This window comes from Dermacentor silvarum, chromosome 11, assembly GCF_013339745.2.
Source record: "Dermacentor silvarum isolate Dsil-2018 chromosome 11, BIME_Dsil_1.4, whole genome shotgun sequence".
NCBI lineage: Eukaryota > Metazoa > Arthropoda > Arachnida > Ixodida > Ixodidae > Dermacentor > Dermacentor silvarum.
Genome location: NC_051164.1, coordinates 110574739 through 110593340, shown reverse-complemented (window position 1 = coordinate 110593340; position 18602 = coordinate 110574739). Strand labels below are relative to the sequence as shown.

General features: G+C 46.2%; 2 protein-coding genes across 3 annotated transcripts in view; one reads left to right on the top strand and one right to left on the bottom strand.

Annotated features, from left to right (window-relative positions):
• The window catches only part of LOC119433670 (metalloprotease TIKI1), a 128114-nt gene that overhangs the window by 57106 nt on the left and 52406 nt on the right, over positions 1-18602 (bottom strand). The gene's annotated exons all lie outside the window — the stretch shown is intronic.
• LOC119433668 (uncharacterized) overlaps positions 16421-18602 on the top strand; it is a 96658-nt gene continuing 94476 nt past the window's right edge. Inside the window, exon 1 of one of the 2 annotated variants that reach the window (XM_049659411.1) lies at positions 16421-16517. Coding sequence is in view for 1 of the 2 variants with exons in the window: in XM_049659410.1 (XP_049515367.1) it covers positions 16450-16517 (68 nt within the window). In the remaining variant the exon portion in view is untranslated. The remainder of the gene's footprint in view (positions 16518-18602) is intronic. The other variant, XM_049659410.1, reaches the window with a different exon arrangement.

The following is an 18602-nucleotide window of genomic DNA, read 5'->3' as shown; positions in this document are numbered from 1 at the left end:
GGGTAAAACGACTTCAAAGTAAATGCAAGATACATACATTGCTTGTGATTGCAAAGCAAATGCAATCACAAGCAATGTATGTATCTCAAATTTTTCTCCAAATATTTTTTTTCTCGCGAAGGTGACAAGAAAAAAGAAAACTACTACTTATGCCGATCTAACGCAAACATTGGAATCTCTGTTCAGCGAAGCTTTCGTTAAGAGGGTAATTAAATGCTATACTGCGGTTCATCTTCTGCAACTCGTTTCGCAGCTTAGTTATTATGTGCCTGCCCGGCAAGGCGGCATTACGCGACAACCCCGAACACACGTGACCGCTGATTAGACTCGGTAAACCGACTTCAAAGTGAATGCAAGCATAACATCGCGCAGACACATCACAGGCAATGTATGTGTCTCAAATTTTTCTCCAAATATTTTCTCCGCTGACGTCACGTTATCCTCTCGCACCGCGCCCAATCAGTGGCCCGCCGTCGAGTACCTTACTCTGATTTTTGCTGAGTTGGGAGCGGTTAACAATCACCGTACTATTGCACCATGTTCATGGTCAACCCACTCTACTCATTGATAAACCGACCGAAGCAGACGCGCCAAGCTCGGGGAATCAAGGCATTAATTATTTATTTAGTTAATTAATTAATTAATTAATTAATTAATTAATTAATTATACCCCCAAGGGCCCTCATTACGATGGATGGATGGATGCAAAACTGCAGTGAAAGTCCTGAGGTACGCGACTCAACGCGCAGCGGGCCGCTCCCACGTTGGGACGGTATCGCCCTAATTACGTGTGATTTTTTTTAGTTATGAAGTTTTACGTGCCAAGACCACAATCTGATTGAGGCATGCCGTAGTGGGGTACTCCGGATTAATATTCACCACCTGGGGTTCTTAACGGCCATATTTTTCAGCTAAATAAAATGTTTACGCATTACTTTGAAGCACCAAGCCGTTTTTACGTGATTTGGCGGATAACAAATATTTCGCCCCCTTAAACTTAAATCTCAATACGGGCTGTGACATTTCGGCAAAATAAAGTTACTGTTTAGAAGCACGCCTCATATTGTAAAACGGCATAGAGCAGACAGACTTTCCATGACGTCTGCTCGCAGTATTCCGTTGTCGTCTGACGGCAACAACACTTACGATGATGGGCCACGAGCTCGACGCTGAAATGTTTTGTAAACAATTAAGGTTCTGAGCGCACGCGTGCCACGACGGGGTCAGACGTGCGCCTCCTTTTCACAGTGTGAGCCAGCGCAGGAAACATGGAGGGACAAAGACAAGCACTGTTCTTTGTCGGTTTGCTGCGCTGATTCACGGTCATAGATCAACTCGCTCACACCGCCACTTTGTTGTGCCTGCTCCACGGCTGTAATTTACGCGAACTCTGCGAGCGCACGATCCGGCGGTAATGGCCGGGGCAAACGGTCACCGTTTACGGGCAGAAAATGCCGCCATTCGGTTATCATTCTCGGCCAAGTTAGGAGCGGTTAACAATCACTTGCCGGCATCCCAGCCGTGGTTCGCGTCGTGTCTAATCGTGGATTCGAATAACCCGTGCGCGGTGGCATACAAGGACATGCAAATCTTTTTTGGGATATAGGTCGATGTATGTTGGCGCGTAAATAAATACGCAATGTGTGAGGGCGTAATATGACCCTCTCTTGGGGCTCGTCGGCTATGGCGTTCTGCTGCTGAGCATTGTCGAGGTCGCGGGTTGGATCCCCGGCGGCCGTATTCTGATGGGGGGCGGAATGCTCTGGTGAAATTAGAAATAGGTGTACGTTGCATAATCCTAGGGTTAACAAACAATCCGGAGCCTGCCCCTTCTCAGAGTCCCTCGGAGCCCCAGTGTTTCTTTGGGACGGTAAACCGCGTGAATTATAGTGCGCAACGTTGAAACGAGTATACTACGTCACATTAAAATTGAGTCAACGGTTTCTAAGCTTTGCAACGTCATCGGTGGGTGCTTGATGGCTCTACATCACGCCTGGAATGTGCTTCCCAACATTTTCCGGAGCGAGCACATGTGCGCGAATAGGCAGAAGAGGGGGGAATGTCATCAGTGGACAGCACTGTCGAAGCAAAAAAAAAAGTGTCAACCAAGTGCGGATGTGAAAGAATGCAAGGTCGACGTACACGGAGGTTCAAATGATTCGAGGATTAAATGTTGATTATACATCTCTGTTATGTCAATTTTTTTCTTTTTTCTTTCATGTCCCTTAATCACTAATTTCGTATGATATTCGTATCGTATTTCACGTGCTATTACGTCGACACTTCGTTGACCTTTTCTTTTTTTTTCTGACCAAGAGGTCAGGTGCGCCCATCCCGGAGATAATGCTGTCTATGGTACAATGCAGTTCATTTTCGACTATATTGGCGCTAATTAAGCCTGTACTGGTAATTTTACCTCCTGTGCGACTAATGTCTCTTTTTTGGGCACCGCGGAAACCGCCTTCGAGACATTACCACCCGCGAAACCTGTTTAGTCCAAGCGAACTCGTTCCATTTCCCACAAGTGTGCCATACGGCGGCTTTGCCTCAACATGTTTATATCTGTGGTGGTGCACCCTTTACAGGGGTAGATGCAATGTGCTTGATTTTCAACTATATTGGCGCTAATTACGCCCATGCCATTAATTTTACCTACTGTGCAACTAATTAGAGCTTATTGTCTCGTTGATACCTACATTTTGAGATTTCGTTACGACGCTCTGAAGGCACGAAATAGCCGTTTTCTTTCCCTCAGGAAGTGTTTACAAGATACCCAGATCCCAGATATGCCAAACCCGTGTAAAGTCAGTGAAGAAGGCCTTGTCTTAAAAAACGAAATAATTATGTGGCCGGAAATTCCACCAAATGAAACAACTGCTTTATTTTAAGCGCAACTTCTTAGTGCACATGACGCAACACAACACAACAGCGCACATGACGTTAAAAGGACGAAGACGAAGCCTTGCTAATAAATGTTCTTTTAAAGTGTTGATTGAAGTTGATTGCGAGCTTGATGCCACTGTGACGTAAAGAGAGGAAGAAAATGCATAAAGCATCACAAACAGCCTCCATCGAATCATATTACCGTCACGGCATCACGTCGCTCAGAGAATGCTGGTTGTTTGTTTGTTAATATTGAGCACCCTTCCTTTTGCCTTCATCATACTTGCACCAAACCTTCCGTTCCTATGGCTCCAAACCTTCGGTTGCTGTGGCTCATTCCACGCTGTTGTACTTCAGTACAGTTAAACGCACCGCCGACGGCTCCTCGTTCTTCGTGGTGACACTTCCACGGAGAAACTCGGCAGTGCCGGCTGTGCACCTGTTCAGTACATTGTCTGTCAGCATTACGCATCGATCTTCTCAGATTTTGTCGGCAGAATGCCTTCTCTTTCATAGGTGAGCGACATTTTTACAAGAGGCAATGATTATACGTAACACTCCCATCTTTTTTGCAGAAGCGATTTCCAAGTTCTTACTCCGCGATATAATGCGGGAGCGTCAAATGCTCTTTACGCGTAAAAATATCTTAGCGGAACTGTCCTATGAAATCACTACGGCTGGAGCAACGACACATATTGCCGTGTGTCATTTTGATACACATGCGCCAAGTGCCACTGTAGGTTCCATAAGAGAGACAAGAAAGCTCTCTTCACTCAGATGTACTATGTGCTTTCTCTCTCCCCTATACTTTCCGTCTTTCATTTCCCCTTACCCTTCCCCCAGTGCAGGGTAGCAAACAAGAATATTTTCGCGTTAACCTCCCTGCCTTTCCCACTCCGTTTCTCTCTCTCTCTATGTTCTTTCATTCTGTTTTTCACATAGGAAAGATTTTAACAGAAATACATAACGCGTTTTTTTTTTTTTCATGTCATCGCAACGCGCCCCCGCCACATACACGTGCTCATTTCTGGCGCTGCAACATGGATTAGATTTTCACGCGTTTTATACACTGGTTCAGATTATCGTATTATAATGAAAATTCGCGTTCATTCTGTACATTGTGCCTAGAGCGCAATACGCTATTTTTGCTTTAAATATCTCTGTGATGTATATCACTCGCAAAAAAAAAGAAGAAATTTCTGACAGACCGGGTCTGAAGTCGAGATGCAGAGATAGAACAGAGAGAGAAGGCAGGGAGACGTGAGTCTATTACGATCCTACAGGGGCGAAGTACCGTCAACATTTCGACGGAACACCTTCCGGCCAAATAAGAGCAATGTTAGAAACGGGCACTGACCAAAAATTACGTTTCGTAATTCACAAATGTTTTGTGTTCACAACCCACGGAATCTCTCGTTCACAGTTCCCTGTACACGTGCGTAGGTACGTTGGTTGCTTGGTTGGCTGGTCGTTCCTTAGTGAAATGGCGCAAGTCACTCTGGCTGATTGGTCAGGAATCGGGCTGTACGAGGGCTCAAGAAAATAAGAACAAGTTAGGTGAAATTAAGATGAAATATATTTATTATAACTTTAATTTTTTAATTAAGAGTTAACTGATACATATATGAGGTGAATAATAACTAAGTGCTGCTGGAACGAAAAAAAAATAAAGCACGCAGAAGGAAAACAATTAAGCGTATGCACAATTCTTCTCTCGCGCAGGAAATTGATGACATCACAAACGTTCCTGACGATAATCCCCCCCCCCCTCTCCCCCCAGCACCTAAGGATAGGAAGACTGCTAGAGAGTCAAGTCACGCCAACTTTTTATAAGAGATGTTAAATAAAATTAATTTGGACAGTAAGGTGGCGGCAAACTAAGAAGAACATGTTCAAGAAACTCGCTTTCATATCGCAGAAATAACATAGTGGGGGCTGAGCCAGCCCAAACCTGTGAAGGTAGATGTCGAGTATAGGTGCTCGTCAGCACGTTCACGTAAACAAGGTTTGAATCTTCCTGCACGGCGGGACATCTACTGTTCCAATTAAAATTAAGATGCAGAAATTCAGAAGAGGACGATTAAACTTTGGAAAACTTATTGGTAGAAGGAAATTTATGAACCACGCTGCCCTATTACGCACGCCGATCTTGGTAAAACAGGCATACCAAGATCATCGTGAGATGCCACCGCAAGTGCATCACCAGATTCGTTTGGGACTAAACCTTTGAAGCCTGCGGGAACCCCCAGCATACGAATGAGGTGTAAATGTCTTGAGATTAATTAAAATGTGTCTAGGAGACGAAGACTTTCGATAAATTAGGCGCAGGCTAGCGCAGAACAAACGGACTATCTGTGAAAATTACAGCTTATGACAAAGTATGTAACATAGCCTCGGACGTGTGTGCGCTTCTTCCGTGGCTAAGGGATGCTAATATTTCAATGTGATGTGCTACATTTGGCCTGAGTGTGCAGAAAGACTATCGTCCCAACTCCTTGCGATGAGTAAATTGGAGCGCACGTCTATGTATCTCTATTTCACGCACGTACATACTAACAGTCTTACTGCGCACATCACTGATCACACAGAGCCCGCGCAGTGTTGCAGCAGCAGCGCAGAAGGGTGGGGGAGCGACATTTGCCAATTGTCAGTAGGAGGGACGCGGTCACGCAATTAAGCGGCCAGCTAATTTAACCGCGTGGTGGCGCGCCCGGCTTTTTTCGTCCATCGCTACTCCCCGTAGAAGACGAAATCCTCCCCCGCAGCATCCTCCCGCTCATCTCACGCTTGGCCGACGACCTCCCCATCGCTGACGAAAGAACGGGAGGGGGCGAACGAAAAAAGTTACACGAAGAGAGCAAAGAGAAGCGCACGATTTTCGGCCGCTTTAATGAATTACCCGCAGAAAATGTCGATTAGAAGAATGAAGGCGCGCAAACGGCTTTTTAAAGTGCTCGTTAGCGTCGCATCATTAACTCGGCGCCATTTGTTCCGGCGCCTCCCCCTACCCGACTTCATTAATGTCGGAGCCGATGTCCTTCGTCCCCTGGTTCGTTTTTCCTTTACTATTTCTTCTCGCTCGCGCTGACGCCGGATACTTGTTTCATCTCGACCCGACACTCTGATGGCCGGTACGCGCAGCCCAACTATATAGTGCATTTTCGCGAGCGCGCTCCGCGGAGCGCTCGATTTTCAAAAGAGAAAATCACTCAAGTGTAAGACGTGTGAGGAGAAACCCTCCGCGGAGAGTGAGAGACGGAAGCGCAGTGGATGTTCTCTTCGTTGCGTCTCAATGGCCGTTCTGTCATTAGGGCGGTGTTTGTCCGCCATCCCCTACCGCAATGAAGTCATCGTCGGTGCGCACTGGACATATATCGCGATTAGCGGCAATCGTTTCTTCGTACGCAAAGAGCCATCTTGATCGTGACTCATTTACTTACTGACCTGATTCAACTAAAAGTCAGCCGAGGTTTAAAAAGCGGAGCACTTTGCGTCTTGGTGCCAGCGTCAGGGTCACGGTGTTCGGACAAACACGACAGAACAAGCCATACCGTATCTCTTTGTACTTTGTAATTGCAAAATAAAGGTAAAGCACATAAGACGACGACAAAGTGATTTGTCATCAATGCAAGTACACTTTCGTTTAATATCTGCGATCCCCTTTATTGCATGTCCTTTTTCCCCCAATTTTTTTACACATGCCAAACTACTGTTACATATTCCTTTGTTATTATTTTCTTTATTCCACTTGCGGTCAGTTTATGATTTAGTCTTTTTCTCTCGCGGTGGGGTTTCTGCCATTTTTGGAAAACATCATCATCACGCGCATTTCGCTGGTTCTGTAGAAAAACGTTGACAAGAGTGACGAAAAAAGTTCAGCGACAAACGTGAGCTCCAGGATTGCACGTATAGGGAGTAAGCGACCGCATGCCAGCTGTTCGGTCATCAACAGCGTTTTTTTTTTTTTTTTTGAGTGGACACGGAGTTCTTTGCTTTCCGCTGGAAGAGCTCGGATGGAGAACTCCTGGATAGAGGGTGCACATCTCATCACTGAACAATCTCACTTTACTCTCCGTCTCTATTGTGCGGTAGCTCTCCGCCCTCCTCTGTGGAAACTGTGTTTGGACAGCGCCTGGACGTGAAGTCTGCCTGGAAGTGTCATGAAACAATTTTTTTATATAGCCCTACACACCACTTTTTAGTGCGAAAACATTATACGGACCATTCAAGCGCTATAACATCGTTATATGTCGATCATAATCGAAAACAGCTGGTGGTGATGGATAGACACGTCGAGAAAACACGAATAAAATAGGTCATAAATAGTCCGCGCTCGTATCGGGTTTCTTTCTCGTTCCTAGTATTTCTCGCGCTATTTTTCGTCTGTATAAAATAGGTCAATGAGTAAAAGGTGAAAACTGAAAAAAAAAGAAGTTAATGCAGACACACATGTGCGCTCAAACTTTCATCTTTCAATCACTGGCCACACAGGCGGGCAGATTTCAATAAACTCAACAGCGCTTGTTGCATCGCGGACACACAGGGGCCCAACTTCGCGCAAAAAAAAATCATCCTTTGTGAAAGGTCGGTCGTCTGTTTCAAAACGGCGTATGCCCTCGATCGTCGAAGTAAATACAACCGAAAAGCTGTTGCTTCAAGGCTGCATTTTAAATTAGGGCCGGCTTATACATACGGCAGCAACAATGGGGACGAATTACAACAAATGATTGAAAACCTTAACCGAGAAAGTGTAAGAGTGTGGTTGAAGATTAATATGTAGAAGACAAAAACATTGTTCAATAGCCTGGCAAGGGAACGAGAATTCAGGATTGTTAGTCAGCCTCTAGAGTCTGTAAAGGAGTACGCTTATCTAGGTCAATTACTCGCAGGGGACCCTGATCATGACAAGGAAATTTATAGAATAAAATTGGGTTGGAGTGCATACGGCAGGCTTCACCAAATGCTGACTGCTTACTACTGTCGCTGAAAAGAAAAGTGTACAATCATTGCATTCTACCGGTGCTAACATATGGGGCAGAAACTTGGAGGTTAACAAAGAAGCTCGCGAACAAGTTAAGGACCGCACAAAGAGCGATGGAACGAAAAAGGTTAGGCCTAACGTTAAGAGACAGGAAGGGAGCGGTGTGGATCAGAGAGCAAACGGGGATAGCCGATATTCTAATTGACATTAAGAGAAAAAATGGAGCTGGGCAGGTCATGTAATGCGCAGGATGGATGACCGGTGGACCATTAGAATTACCTAATGGATACCAAGAGTAGGGAAGCACAGTCGAGGACGGCAGAAAACTAGGTGGGGTGATGAAGTTAGGAAATTTGCAGGTGCAAGTTGCAATCAGCTAGCGCAAGACAGGGGTAATTGGAGATCGCAGGGAGAGGCCTTCGTATTGCAGCGGACATAATTATAGGCTGATTATGATGATAATGATGATGATGATTATGATGATGATATACGGAAGAAAATTTAGTATCAACTAATGTGGACATCCTACAATAATATGTGGACACACTTTGAATATCCAAGTTTCTTAAAGGTTTTCGTGTTAGGTCTGTATATTACCGCAGAAGAAGTTTTTCTCGAGGTCTCCCGCAGACTTCCGTCGCCCAACATGGCGGCACCCGGCCTGCCCGCTTCAGGCTGATAGGGTAACTGTTTTAATCAAATTACCACCTTCACGGGAAGTGATTGATGTTGCAGACTTTCTATGCCCTTCATCTCAACTCAGCCGCAAAATTCGAGCGTTATCTCTTTCAGATTGGTTCCCGATATCGAAGCAAGAAGGCCTAGACTATTTTAACACACAATGTTGGTAACACACAGTGAGACACAGGCGGCTCGCCATTGTCACATGCAGCCTTGCATTCACTTGGCTTCGGGGAGCAGGGGCTCCTCTTTCGTAGCAATTCGTGCCTTGAAACAATTTAAACATACTGATGTACACAATCGCACGAACGCATCAGAATGCTTAATTTCAATAGGTATTGCTGCCAAATAAGCAACAAAAATTGAAGGACGCTTAAGCTTCGGCTTTAAGAGTAGAACATGATAGTGTTATCGGGACCCGTTCGCATCGCATCGTTCGCATACGGCAAGCAGGCTTCATTCACTACAATACTGAACGTGGGAAAGCCAGCTTACACCGATCCCCTTAAAGTCGGCTTCACTTTAACACAGAAGTGCATTTCTGAAAAGATGTTTTTACAGGGGCAATATAAGTGGTCTTATATTAAAATGTGAAGGCCCTAGCACTTTTTTTTTATTTTATGAATTGTTTGCTATTGCCCCGAAGCGCGCGTGTCCAAAACGAATTAGCAGGCGAAGTCCCAATTTGACCTGTCTAGGATGCGAGCGCCATCTGTATATCATTTTCGCAAGTAAAGTATCCGAACGCGCGGCTGTAGGTCTGGTAGAAATGCTGAAAAAGGGGTTTGTGTTTGAGTTTCCTCGTAGCAGAATTAGGTTTTCTCGTACATTCAAATTACAATCCGATGCCGATTGGTAAACAATCCGCGGGCGAATCAGACGCCGAATGGTAAAGTCGTGCTTTATTATTTTTCTGACGGATTTCACTGTGAGAAATTCAACTTTTGTTCACCAAAACCTTGCACCACGTGGAAGGCCTGGGGTTGAACTTCTCCGCCACCGAGCCGACATCGCACGCCGGCGCCGGTCGCCGACGCCGGGTTTTCTGCGACATGCGGCCCTTAACGCTATCGCGTTAATATTAAGGCATACGTCCGGCGTTCTACGCGTCTCAGCACTATTGCAAAACGACCAAAGACGCAGACATCCAACGCATAAACAATCTACTTTGCTCGCGGAAGCTCGTGTCTTGAGACACAAGTTGAAACGCTCTCATTCAAGTTCAAAAACGTGTCACTGGCAGACTGTCTTGCCGTTGGCTTGGATTGGCGTTGTTTCAGGCAGCATACGTACGCCAATATATGTGCTACCCTTGCGCATAGGTCAATACTCGGACGCGTCAAATCCCTTTCATAAATATTTCATTACGACTCGTTAACGCTTCTTGGGGCTAAACTTCATTATATGCGTCACTTTATGCGACGTGCGCGTGATAACGATAGACACTTCCGTAAGGAGGCAAACTGCATGTCAGCAGATTCCCAATAAATATATCTCCTTTTCTTCTTGTCCATGCTGTGTAAATGCGTTCCTGAGCTTTGTTCAGTGACCAACTCATTACCGTACAAATTAATATTGACACATGTGCTTGTTTATCTTTCACCAGTGACCGCTTTTCACCGGCTAACAAACGTTAAACGTTATCGCTCGGCGCAGGACGCGCCTACATGTATCGGAAGTTTCTCGAACGTTATCGATGCTTCTATCGGTTGTCTGTTGTCACCGGCGCTTATGTAATCTGATTGTATGAACGACGCGAATTGTCTAGTACTTTCTGGAAGACACACGGGCGCCAGGGATTACTCTGGAACCTTCGATGACTCATGTATAAAAGCCGACGCGTTTCACCGCTGATGAGATTTCGACGATCGCCGACTGTGTTCGCCGCTATCGTTGTGCTTCGAGTGTAGCCTGCTTTTCTGGGCACAAGTTCGCCCGATAAAGAATCAGTTTCGTAATTCAGTTTTGCGACTGCATTCTGGCAATATTTTCGTGCCTTCATACCAAACACAGCGCCAAGGCAATGGACGAAGTGCACGACACGAGCGCTCGTCTTTCTTCGTCCCCTGAGTTAGCGCTGAGCTTTGGTCGTAACCACGAATCCAATCCAACTAGCCCAATTTGCAGTATCAATTTTCTTGCCTTCTTGGCCTTGATCTCAATCAAGAATTTAATCAAGAATTTGCCCCGCGGCATAAAAAGTTTGGTGCTTGCAGGTTATACAGGGTGTTCTTGTTTTATAACATAGATTTTTTATGAAAAAGTAATGAGCGGCAGCGAACGTGGCGTACTTGCAAACAAGTTCTTAGGCAAGGCGGACATACACTGCCACTAATAACGCAAACTTCAGAAGACTAATTAACAAACATTCATTATGAACTTTTTATTGGTGCTCTGGGGGCACTAATAAAAATATTAAAGAAATCTAAATGGCAAATTCGGAGGCAGTGACATTTTCATGCACACCCATCTTTTCAAAAATCGCACCTAATTCGAGATATCCATCATCACATTCGAAAACTCAATCGAAGCAATATATCGAGACTTGGTGCGTCCCGCAGCACGCCTGACGGCAACGCCCAGTGAAGAAGTGTGGGGTGAAGTTTGAATGATAGCACTCCACGGCAAGTCCTGACCTGACGCACATCCGCACATGTTTGCCAGGCAACGCCCGCCGTATCAGTAGCTGCCGAGACTGGCCGAAAGGTTCACTTTCAAACTTCCTCGCGCTTGTCATTACGGGGCGTTTCGGTCTGATATATGATAGCGGGGCCGCCTTTTCTGAACTCCCGCGGCGCTCGGTTTCGATACTGCCTTGATTTACCGTTGAAATTCGATGATAAATATCTCGAATTAGGCGCGACTTAAACAATTAGCGGCAAAGTATGTCCTCCTCGTCTATGAACTCATCTGTAGAAACACGACGTTCACTGCGCATATAGCTTTTTTTTTAAATAAAAAATCTGTGATTAAAAAGAACAAGAAAAAAGAAAACTATCCCCTCCCCTACCGGAAAATGGGGGTAAGCGAAGCTTGTCCTGGGTGCACCTAAACTAACCATGATGCGAAGGCTGCGACGGAGAGAGCGACGTCACTGACGGTATGCCCGCAGTCCGCTGTTGTCGCTTGCGTTCGATGTCTCGTAGGTAGCCTACATGCAACTGTTGCATGTGGGCTCCCTACTGTCTCCAGTTAGCTCGGCGGCGCGCTTAGCAGTACTCGCGCGCCATTGCAGCTTGCGATTCTTCGAAATTAAATTGCTTCAAAATTAAATATGTCCGTTACGTAAGACAATGAATGGCTCATATCCCCACAAACACGGCGTCCCCATTACGACGACAGAAGAGACGTGAAATTATACGCAGGAATGATTAGCGGCAACGCAGCCAGCTGTGGAAGCAGACGATTAACGCGGGAGCAGTGGCACGAGTGCGTGCTGGACACGAACGCGAGTGCAAACCGAGGGGCGCCAACTAGCCGGCTGCGGAAGAAAACGACGACGCTCGAGCCAATGCTGATGGTGATAGTTTTTTGCGAACACGGACGCCACCGAGATCTCTGCCTTATAACACGCTTCGCTTGAAAAACACCCTGTATGTATAGTTGGATTCGTCATATGAAATCTAACAAGGATCTGTGGCGCGGACCATAGATCCACAGAGGCTAGTCAAGTGGGCGTAACGCCTCAGGGGGCTTGGGCGTAACGCCACTTTTGACCTGTAGTGGCGCCCTGATGAGTGTAGTCCGGGACAATTCCACGAGAGGTGCGGTAGATCTGCGAGGGCAGCTGGGCGAAGGCAGACGGAACCGGTCGCGCCGAAAGCTGGCCTACGGTCTGGAGCCCGTAGACAGGTTGAAGCCATGTAATGCCCTTTCGTGTTTAATATGCACATTTCTATATCATATACGTAACTTTCAAACCTATTTGTGACTGCTTTCGCTGTTCCCATGGCGCTCACCTAGTATGGCCAAACCTAGTTTGGTTCAGGAATCACGTAAACCTCTTTTTTTTTCTTTTTGCCTTCCTGTCCACATGCACGTGGTGACGTGCGTGATAGATCTTTCATTCCTTTCACTCTAGGTAACGTCACCCTCCTTCCATTCCACGGTTGACTGCCCTCTCGCTCGGCCTGTCGAGACCCGCGTTTTAGCCCTTGTCGTCTTCCCCGGAAATGCCAGAGAGACGAAAAGGTCCTCGGAGTCGGGGGGAGCGTGCGTGAGGTGCTTCGCGCGCTCGAGCGGCTTTCGAAGCGATAAATCTGGAACTAGCTTTGGGGTGGGGCGAACATACGACTCCGTTCGCGTGGGAGGACTTAAGCCCGCCCCTCCAACGGAGCACGACGCTTTGTCATCGGGGTATTTGCCTTTTCAGAGTCACTAGAGATGGACAGAGATAATCGAGCACGACATCTGCCACTTCCCTCGCCCCGACGTCCAACGCCCGCATCTGTGGAGAGCGATGAGCCGAGGAGACACGCGACCTTGTACGGAAGCTAAGATCCTGGAACCGTGGCCCCGCGCCCTTCGCGGCCCCAGAAAGCTGCAAGGGCGTTCCCGAGTGACTTGAAACGAAATTACTTCGGCAGCCGCCCATACGGAAGCGCTGTGCCTTCTCTAGCGTTCGTGGATTCAGCGCACGTACCCTTCCCTTCAGTCTTTCTTCCAGTGTACCCTTTCTAAGTGTGTAGGATAGCCAGCAGGCCGTATAGGCCAGGCGATAACCTTTGAATATTCTGGTTTCCCCCATTCCCCGTATAGAAGCTTCAAATTTTCCACCTCTCCGTTCCACTGTGTAAATTTTGCACACGACGTTTCCTCGTGGAGTGACCGATAAATTTCATTTTCTTCTTGCTGTAGCGAACTCATCAGCCCAGTGCCTGCTAAACTAAAAGAATGAAGGTAGTCGATCACTCAGAGGGCCTTCGCTAGCAAAGACCTTCTTGTAGCAGGAAAATAAAATAGGCTACACAATAAAGAAGAGCGTGGGACTTGGGGGATTAGAGCCCGAGAAAAAGAGATCTGATGGAGAGTGGAATTAGGCTGCATGTCTATAGCGCGACAATCTGCATCTTCTACTGTAGACGTTAGCTCCGCAACGTCAATGGCTTCGTCGTAAGCCAATCACCGGAGCACAGTGATTCGCGCCACTTTTTCAATCAATTTCATGCTATGTCACCCTACCCCTTCTGTTGCATTAGTTCGACTTTTTTCTTTCTTTCTCTCTTTCTTTCTTTCTTTCTTTTCTCTGTCGATATTGTCACAGCACTTTATGCCCGTGGAGAGTATTTCTCATTGTTGTATTCTTCCTCTCTTCCCTTCGTGCCTGTGTAATAATGACATTGAGGTGATGCAGGAATATAAATATGTGCATAATCGAACAGTGCGATGATACATTAAAGCGTGCGTACGTGCGCAAGACATCTGACGTGAAGAGTTGGCTCTACGGTTAACAAAAGCCACGCATGGTAAAACAGTGATCACACTACGATTGTTCGATAACTGTCACATGCTTGTTGTGTGCCCACTCCACACGGTGTCGTGTGTTGTCATTGTGAGCTTCACGATGTTCACTCGGGGACTTCCGCATTCTCGTGGCTCTAGTACCACTATATTTGCATACTTTTTATTTTATTTTTTTTTTCGTGGAAGACCTTACAGTCTGTCAGTTTTACTGCTTTTTTTATAACAAAGATAAAAGGATGAAAGGTGTAGCAGTCGCCAGGAGTTCGCACTGGATTTTTAAGGCGGAGATTTCTTTGCGCATACTGCTCCTTAATTTTTCAAGCATTTTCACCGGTTTCATGCCGAGTAAAATGGGCCTGTCCCAGAGATTGCACAAGCTAAACTACTAATCTCGGAGGTATACATAATAGTAAACCGGACCGATCCCGGAGGTGATATAATAAAGGCGACTCAGATCCCGGAGAGACTATGCAGTTGAAGGTAACGACTTGGTGGGCCGGTTCTAACACCAGTGCCTGATATATGCGGCCGCTCTTGTTTTGATGTGATTCGTAACGCAGAATGGTCCTACAGGCCTTGTAATCCTGATAATGCTATCTCATTACAGGGTGTTAACCTAGCTTGTTTTGCTTTTTTCAAGATTCGGTGCCGGTGTCTCGCCGAGTTGACGCAGTGGGGGTCTTCTGCAAAACTGTGGCGCGGAACACTTGCAGGAAACATTTACAGGTGAAAGAACATCTCGCCGGATAGACTCAGCGAAATGTCTCCGCGGTCGCGTAAGTCGCATGGCGGGGGTATTCGAGTGTGTGTTCACCGGAGCTCTTGAGGCGCTAAACATGCGTCGGTATATGCTTCATACTTCTCTGTGCGTACACACCTCTGCACAAAATGCTTCCTTCACCCCTCCCGAGACCATCGCATTAGTCTGCAAGTAATCTCTCCATCCACGTAGCATATTATGAGGTCATTTGAACTTGCGTTTCCATTTAAGGATAAAGTGCAAACGCTCGCACCATTTGGAAATAAAATACAGTTACAAGCATCATGTACTTCTTTGCATATCATTAAATTTAAACGATTCAGGAAAGCTTCGCTTAACGTAGAATCCAACCAGTGCGTTGCATCTGCCGTAATATTCTGCTACAGTATTTCCTCTGATTACCTTGTGCAAATTATTTAGTGAGTGGAACTAGCCGTCACCATCATACGGCTACAGACTCCCATATACATTTGTTCACTCATTTTAAACGAAATTTACCTGATAAATTCTTACAACTTGCCTTCTCTCACATCAGTGAAGTAAATTGCCAGTAGCAGCCGGCCAATTCAAGTTTATTCTAGTGGCAAAACTAATCTCACAGAAAGGCTTCGACGTACATAAAATTCTAGTGATCTTGCAGTAAGAGCAACACACATAAAATTCACAACGATCAGTATACACAATAACTAATAAAAATAAACCATATTATAAACGAGCAAGCAATTTTCGAGCATTAGCAGTGTTGAATTAAAGAACTCGCCGAGCTATACGAGAGAGAAAATACGATACAATTTAGAAAGCATAAATGAAGCGACCGTTAACTAATGTGCGTATATAGTTGACAGGATGCAGGGGTTGTCATTAATTCAAAACCTCCTCATACGATTCGGCATGTTCTATTACAAGACACCGTATTTCGAGAAGAGATCTCTAATCCCACTAGATAAATAAGCTTCGCAGCTGCGACTCCGACGCGCTGGCCAGGCGGAGAACGACCGGATGAAAGTGGCGCTCTCGACCCGTGGCGACAGCTTGCCTCAACGTGTGGCCAGCAGCAGAATGAATCAGCCGTCAGGCGTAGCACGCGAGCACCACCCTTGTCGTGCACGTAATTTCGTCACCACGTGATCAGATTACCGTGATTCATTTCGCTACGTTGCGGTGTCACGTGTGTCACCTCTTGTTTCTCGCTTTCTCGCTTGAGTGACCGTTTGTTGTTCGCTTTTCACGCGCCAGAAGCGCTACGTTAGAAGTGTCGACTTGCTTTGGTTGCAGCTTTGGTGACAAAAAATGCGTGCAACGCAGTCAGGCGATCAGTGAACAAGATTAGCAGACGCCGTGACCAAAACTTTGGTTGCGTAATCGGCTCTGTATTTTCTTTTGTTGCGGAGTCTTATTTATATCACGTTAATGGCCTGTGATTGTGCAGAGAGAACATTCCTATTGGGAAAAGAAATAAAGAAAGAACATCTATGAGGCGTCTTGTTATACAGCTAGGGATGTCAGGCAGTAGCAGTGTTTTGATTACTTTTTTGATGTCCCCCAGAGGTATTACTAGCCCTTTGCTGCAAGAATTGGACAGTGGGAAACAACGTACGCGACCAAGCTCTTACTACGCCGCAAAATCAGAGTAACAAAGCGTACTTTATCTCTGCAGAGAAAAACGGCACTGATCAGATGCATGGTCTGGCATCCAGTATTAGAGGAAGACGCTTGCAAAACCACAGCACGTACCGAGAGTGGTGTCCAGTGCGTATTTACTTTTTTTTTCCTGTGTCGTTGTCTTTTCCATCTGCCACCTCTGCGCCACTTTACTACTTTATTTCTTCTTGTTATATTATCATGCCACACTTGTTCTGGGTAATGGCACTGTTAAAGTCCTTTTGGAAAAAAGAAAATGTCACAGTTTCGCCCTAAGGGCGAAGCAATGAATGCGATAGCAACACAGCAATGTCATACGAAGTAAGGTGAGCGGCTTTGGTAGCAATAAGAATTGTAGTAAACATGAGCTGATTAATTAAGCAGGTGTGCTGCGGCGTAAGTAAACCGACATGAAGAGAGACTCGATGACCACGAGAAGGCGCGTGTGAAACGGTGGTGTTGATGAGAAGCGCTTACCGTGGGCAGCACGTGCGAAGGGACACACCTGTTGTGCTGCACTGCCGATCTGGGCAGCATTGCATGTGTAGCGTGCGTTGGAAAATGTGGCCCGACTATTACTAACAGAATGAACAAGCGTGGTGTGAGCGCGCACAAACAAACATGAATAGATCACACTGAATGACTCCAGCCAACGACTGTCAAAACGCTGGCAGCGAGCGCATACGCCGCGCAGCGGGCGAAGGTACGTGCGGTCTATCGCTTCAACGGAAACTGAGCGGCGAATGCACGGCGCATAAAGGTCAGAGCCGTGTGGAGATAAGAGACTGTGCGGGCGAGCGAGCGACGAGCGCGGTTGTTGGCAGAGTAGAAGTGCGCCCCCCCCCCCCCCCCTCCCCGCGCTACTTCCGGCGCTGGCTTCCCGCTTCCTTGCTTGCGCGTGGGTGATTGAGTGCGTTCGCTCTCCGTGATAGCGCACGTCCCCGCACGCTTCCGCTCGGGCATACGGCGCGCGGCGAAGATTTTATCTATAGGGAACCTCACGGCGACGGCAGAAATCCGGTTGAAGTGTCCATATAATTGCTATCGCAATAAAACATTTTAAATAAACTAACTCAGATATCGGCACCAACACGCTACCACTATTTACACACTGCATGACTTACGAGGACTTAATGTTTGCATGGAAGAGCATGGTCAGTGCCATGGTGAAATATTCACAATCTGTTTAGTTGTGTATTCGTTTTTGAAAAACTAGAATATATATATATATATATATATATATATATATATGTACGAAGTTTGCATGCCTCTGAAAAGACACAGCCACGTTGGGTAATTAGATGTACGTGTACGCTGTTGCGTGTTCTTGGGTTCCTGTGCTATGGCTAAACTGGTTAAAACAAACATGTGCTGTATACAAATATGTGTACGCTTGCATTTATACTAAAAAAAATGGTGATTGAATTCCAGAGGAGGGTAAGCTCTGAAATATCGAACTAAAAAAATTGTTTATTTTTTTTCGCTGTCTCGGCGGTTTGTTGTGTTCACCTAAATGAACTATTTCGATCTCTGGGCCACCCAATTTCTTGAGCGCTGGTCAGGGTTATATCTCACATGATCCTCGCTTATTTCATATAACTACAATGACACTTATCGCTACCACGGTAACGTTATCGATTACACGCTCGCATGCACTTCCACCACACAGGCTATAACCTCCAAGCCCACGGTAATCGCTGAAGTGGGCTTCTCCTCACAAAGCCTCTTGTGGTGGAAAAGCTAACTTTGAAGAGCGCTTTTCGGTGAACCACGCACGGACAACCCCTCAGGAGCCTCGTTACATAGACCACTGCAGGAAAAGATAGCTGCGAAGGCGGTACTATAGGTGCGAATACTACAATACGATATCACATATTTTGCTAACTATAAAGTGATCGAATAATTAGTTTACTAGATATAATGTCCCAAAGCAACTGTCGGGCTATGACAGACATCGTAATGGTGTACTGCGATTTACTGTTGACTGTTTGTAATTACTGTTGTGTTTGTGTAGCTCCTCAATCTAAGTACACAAGCGCTTTGGATTCTGTACGCATAGAAATAATGCAGTCGCTGCCGCAAATCGAACCCGCAGCCTCATACTTAGCGTGAGTCATTGAGCCACCACGGCGGGTACCGATCAGCAAGTCAAGCTTCATTCTGCCAACTGCAAAACCTACCAGTCAACTTTTT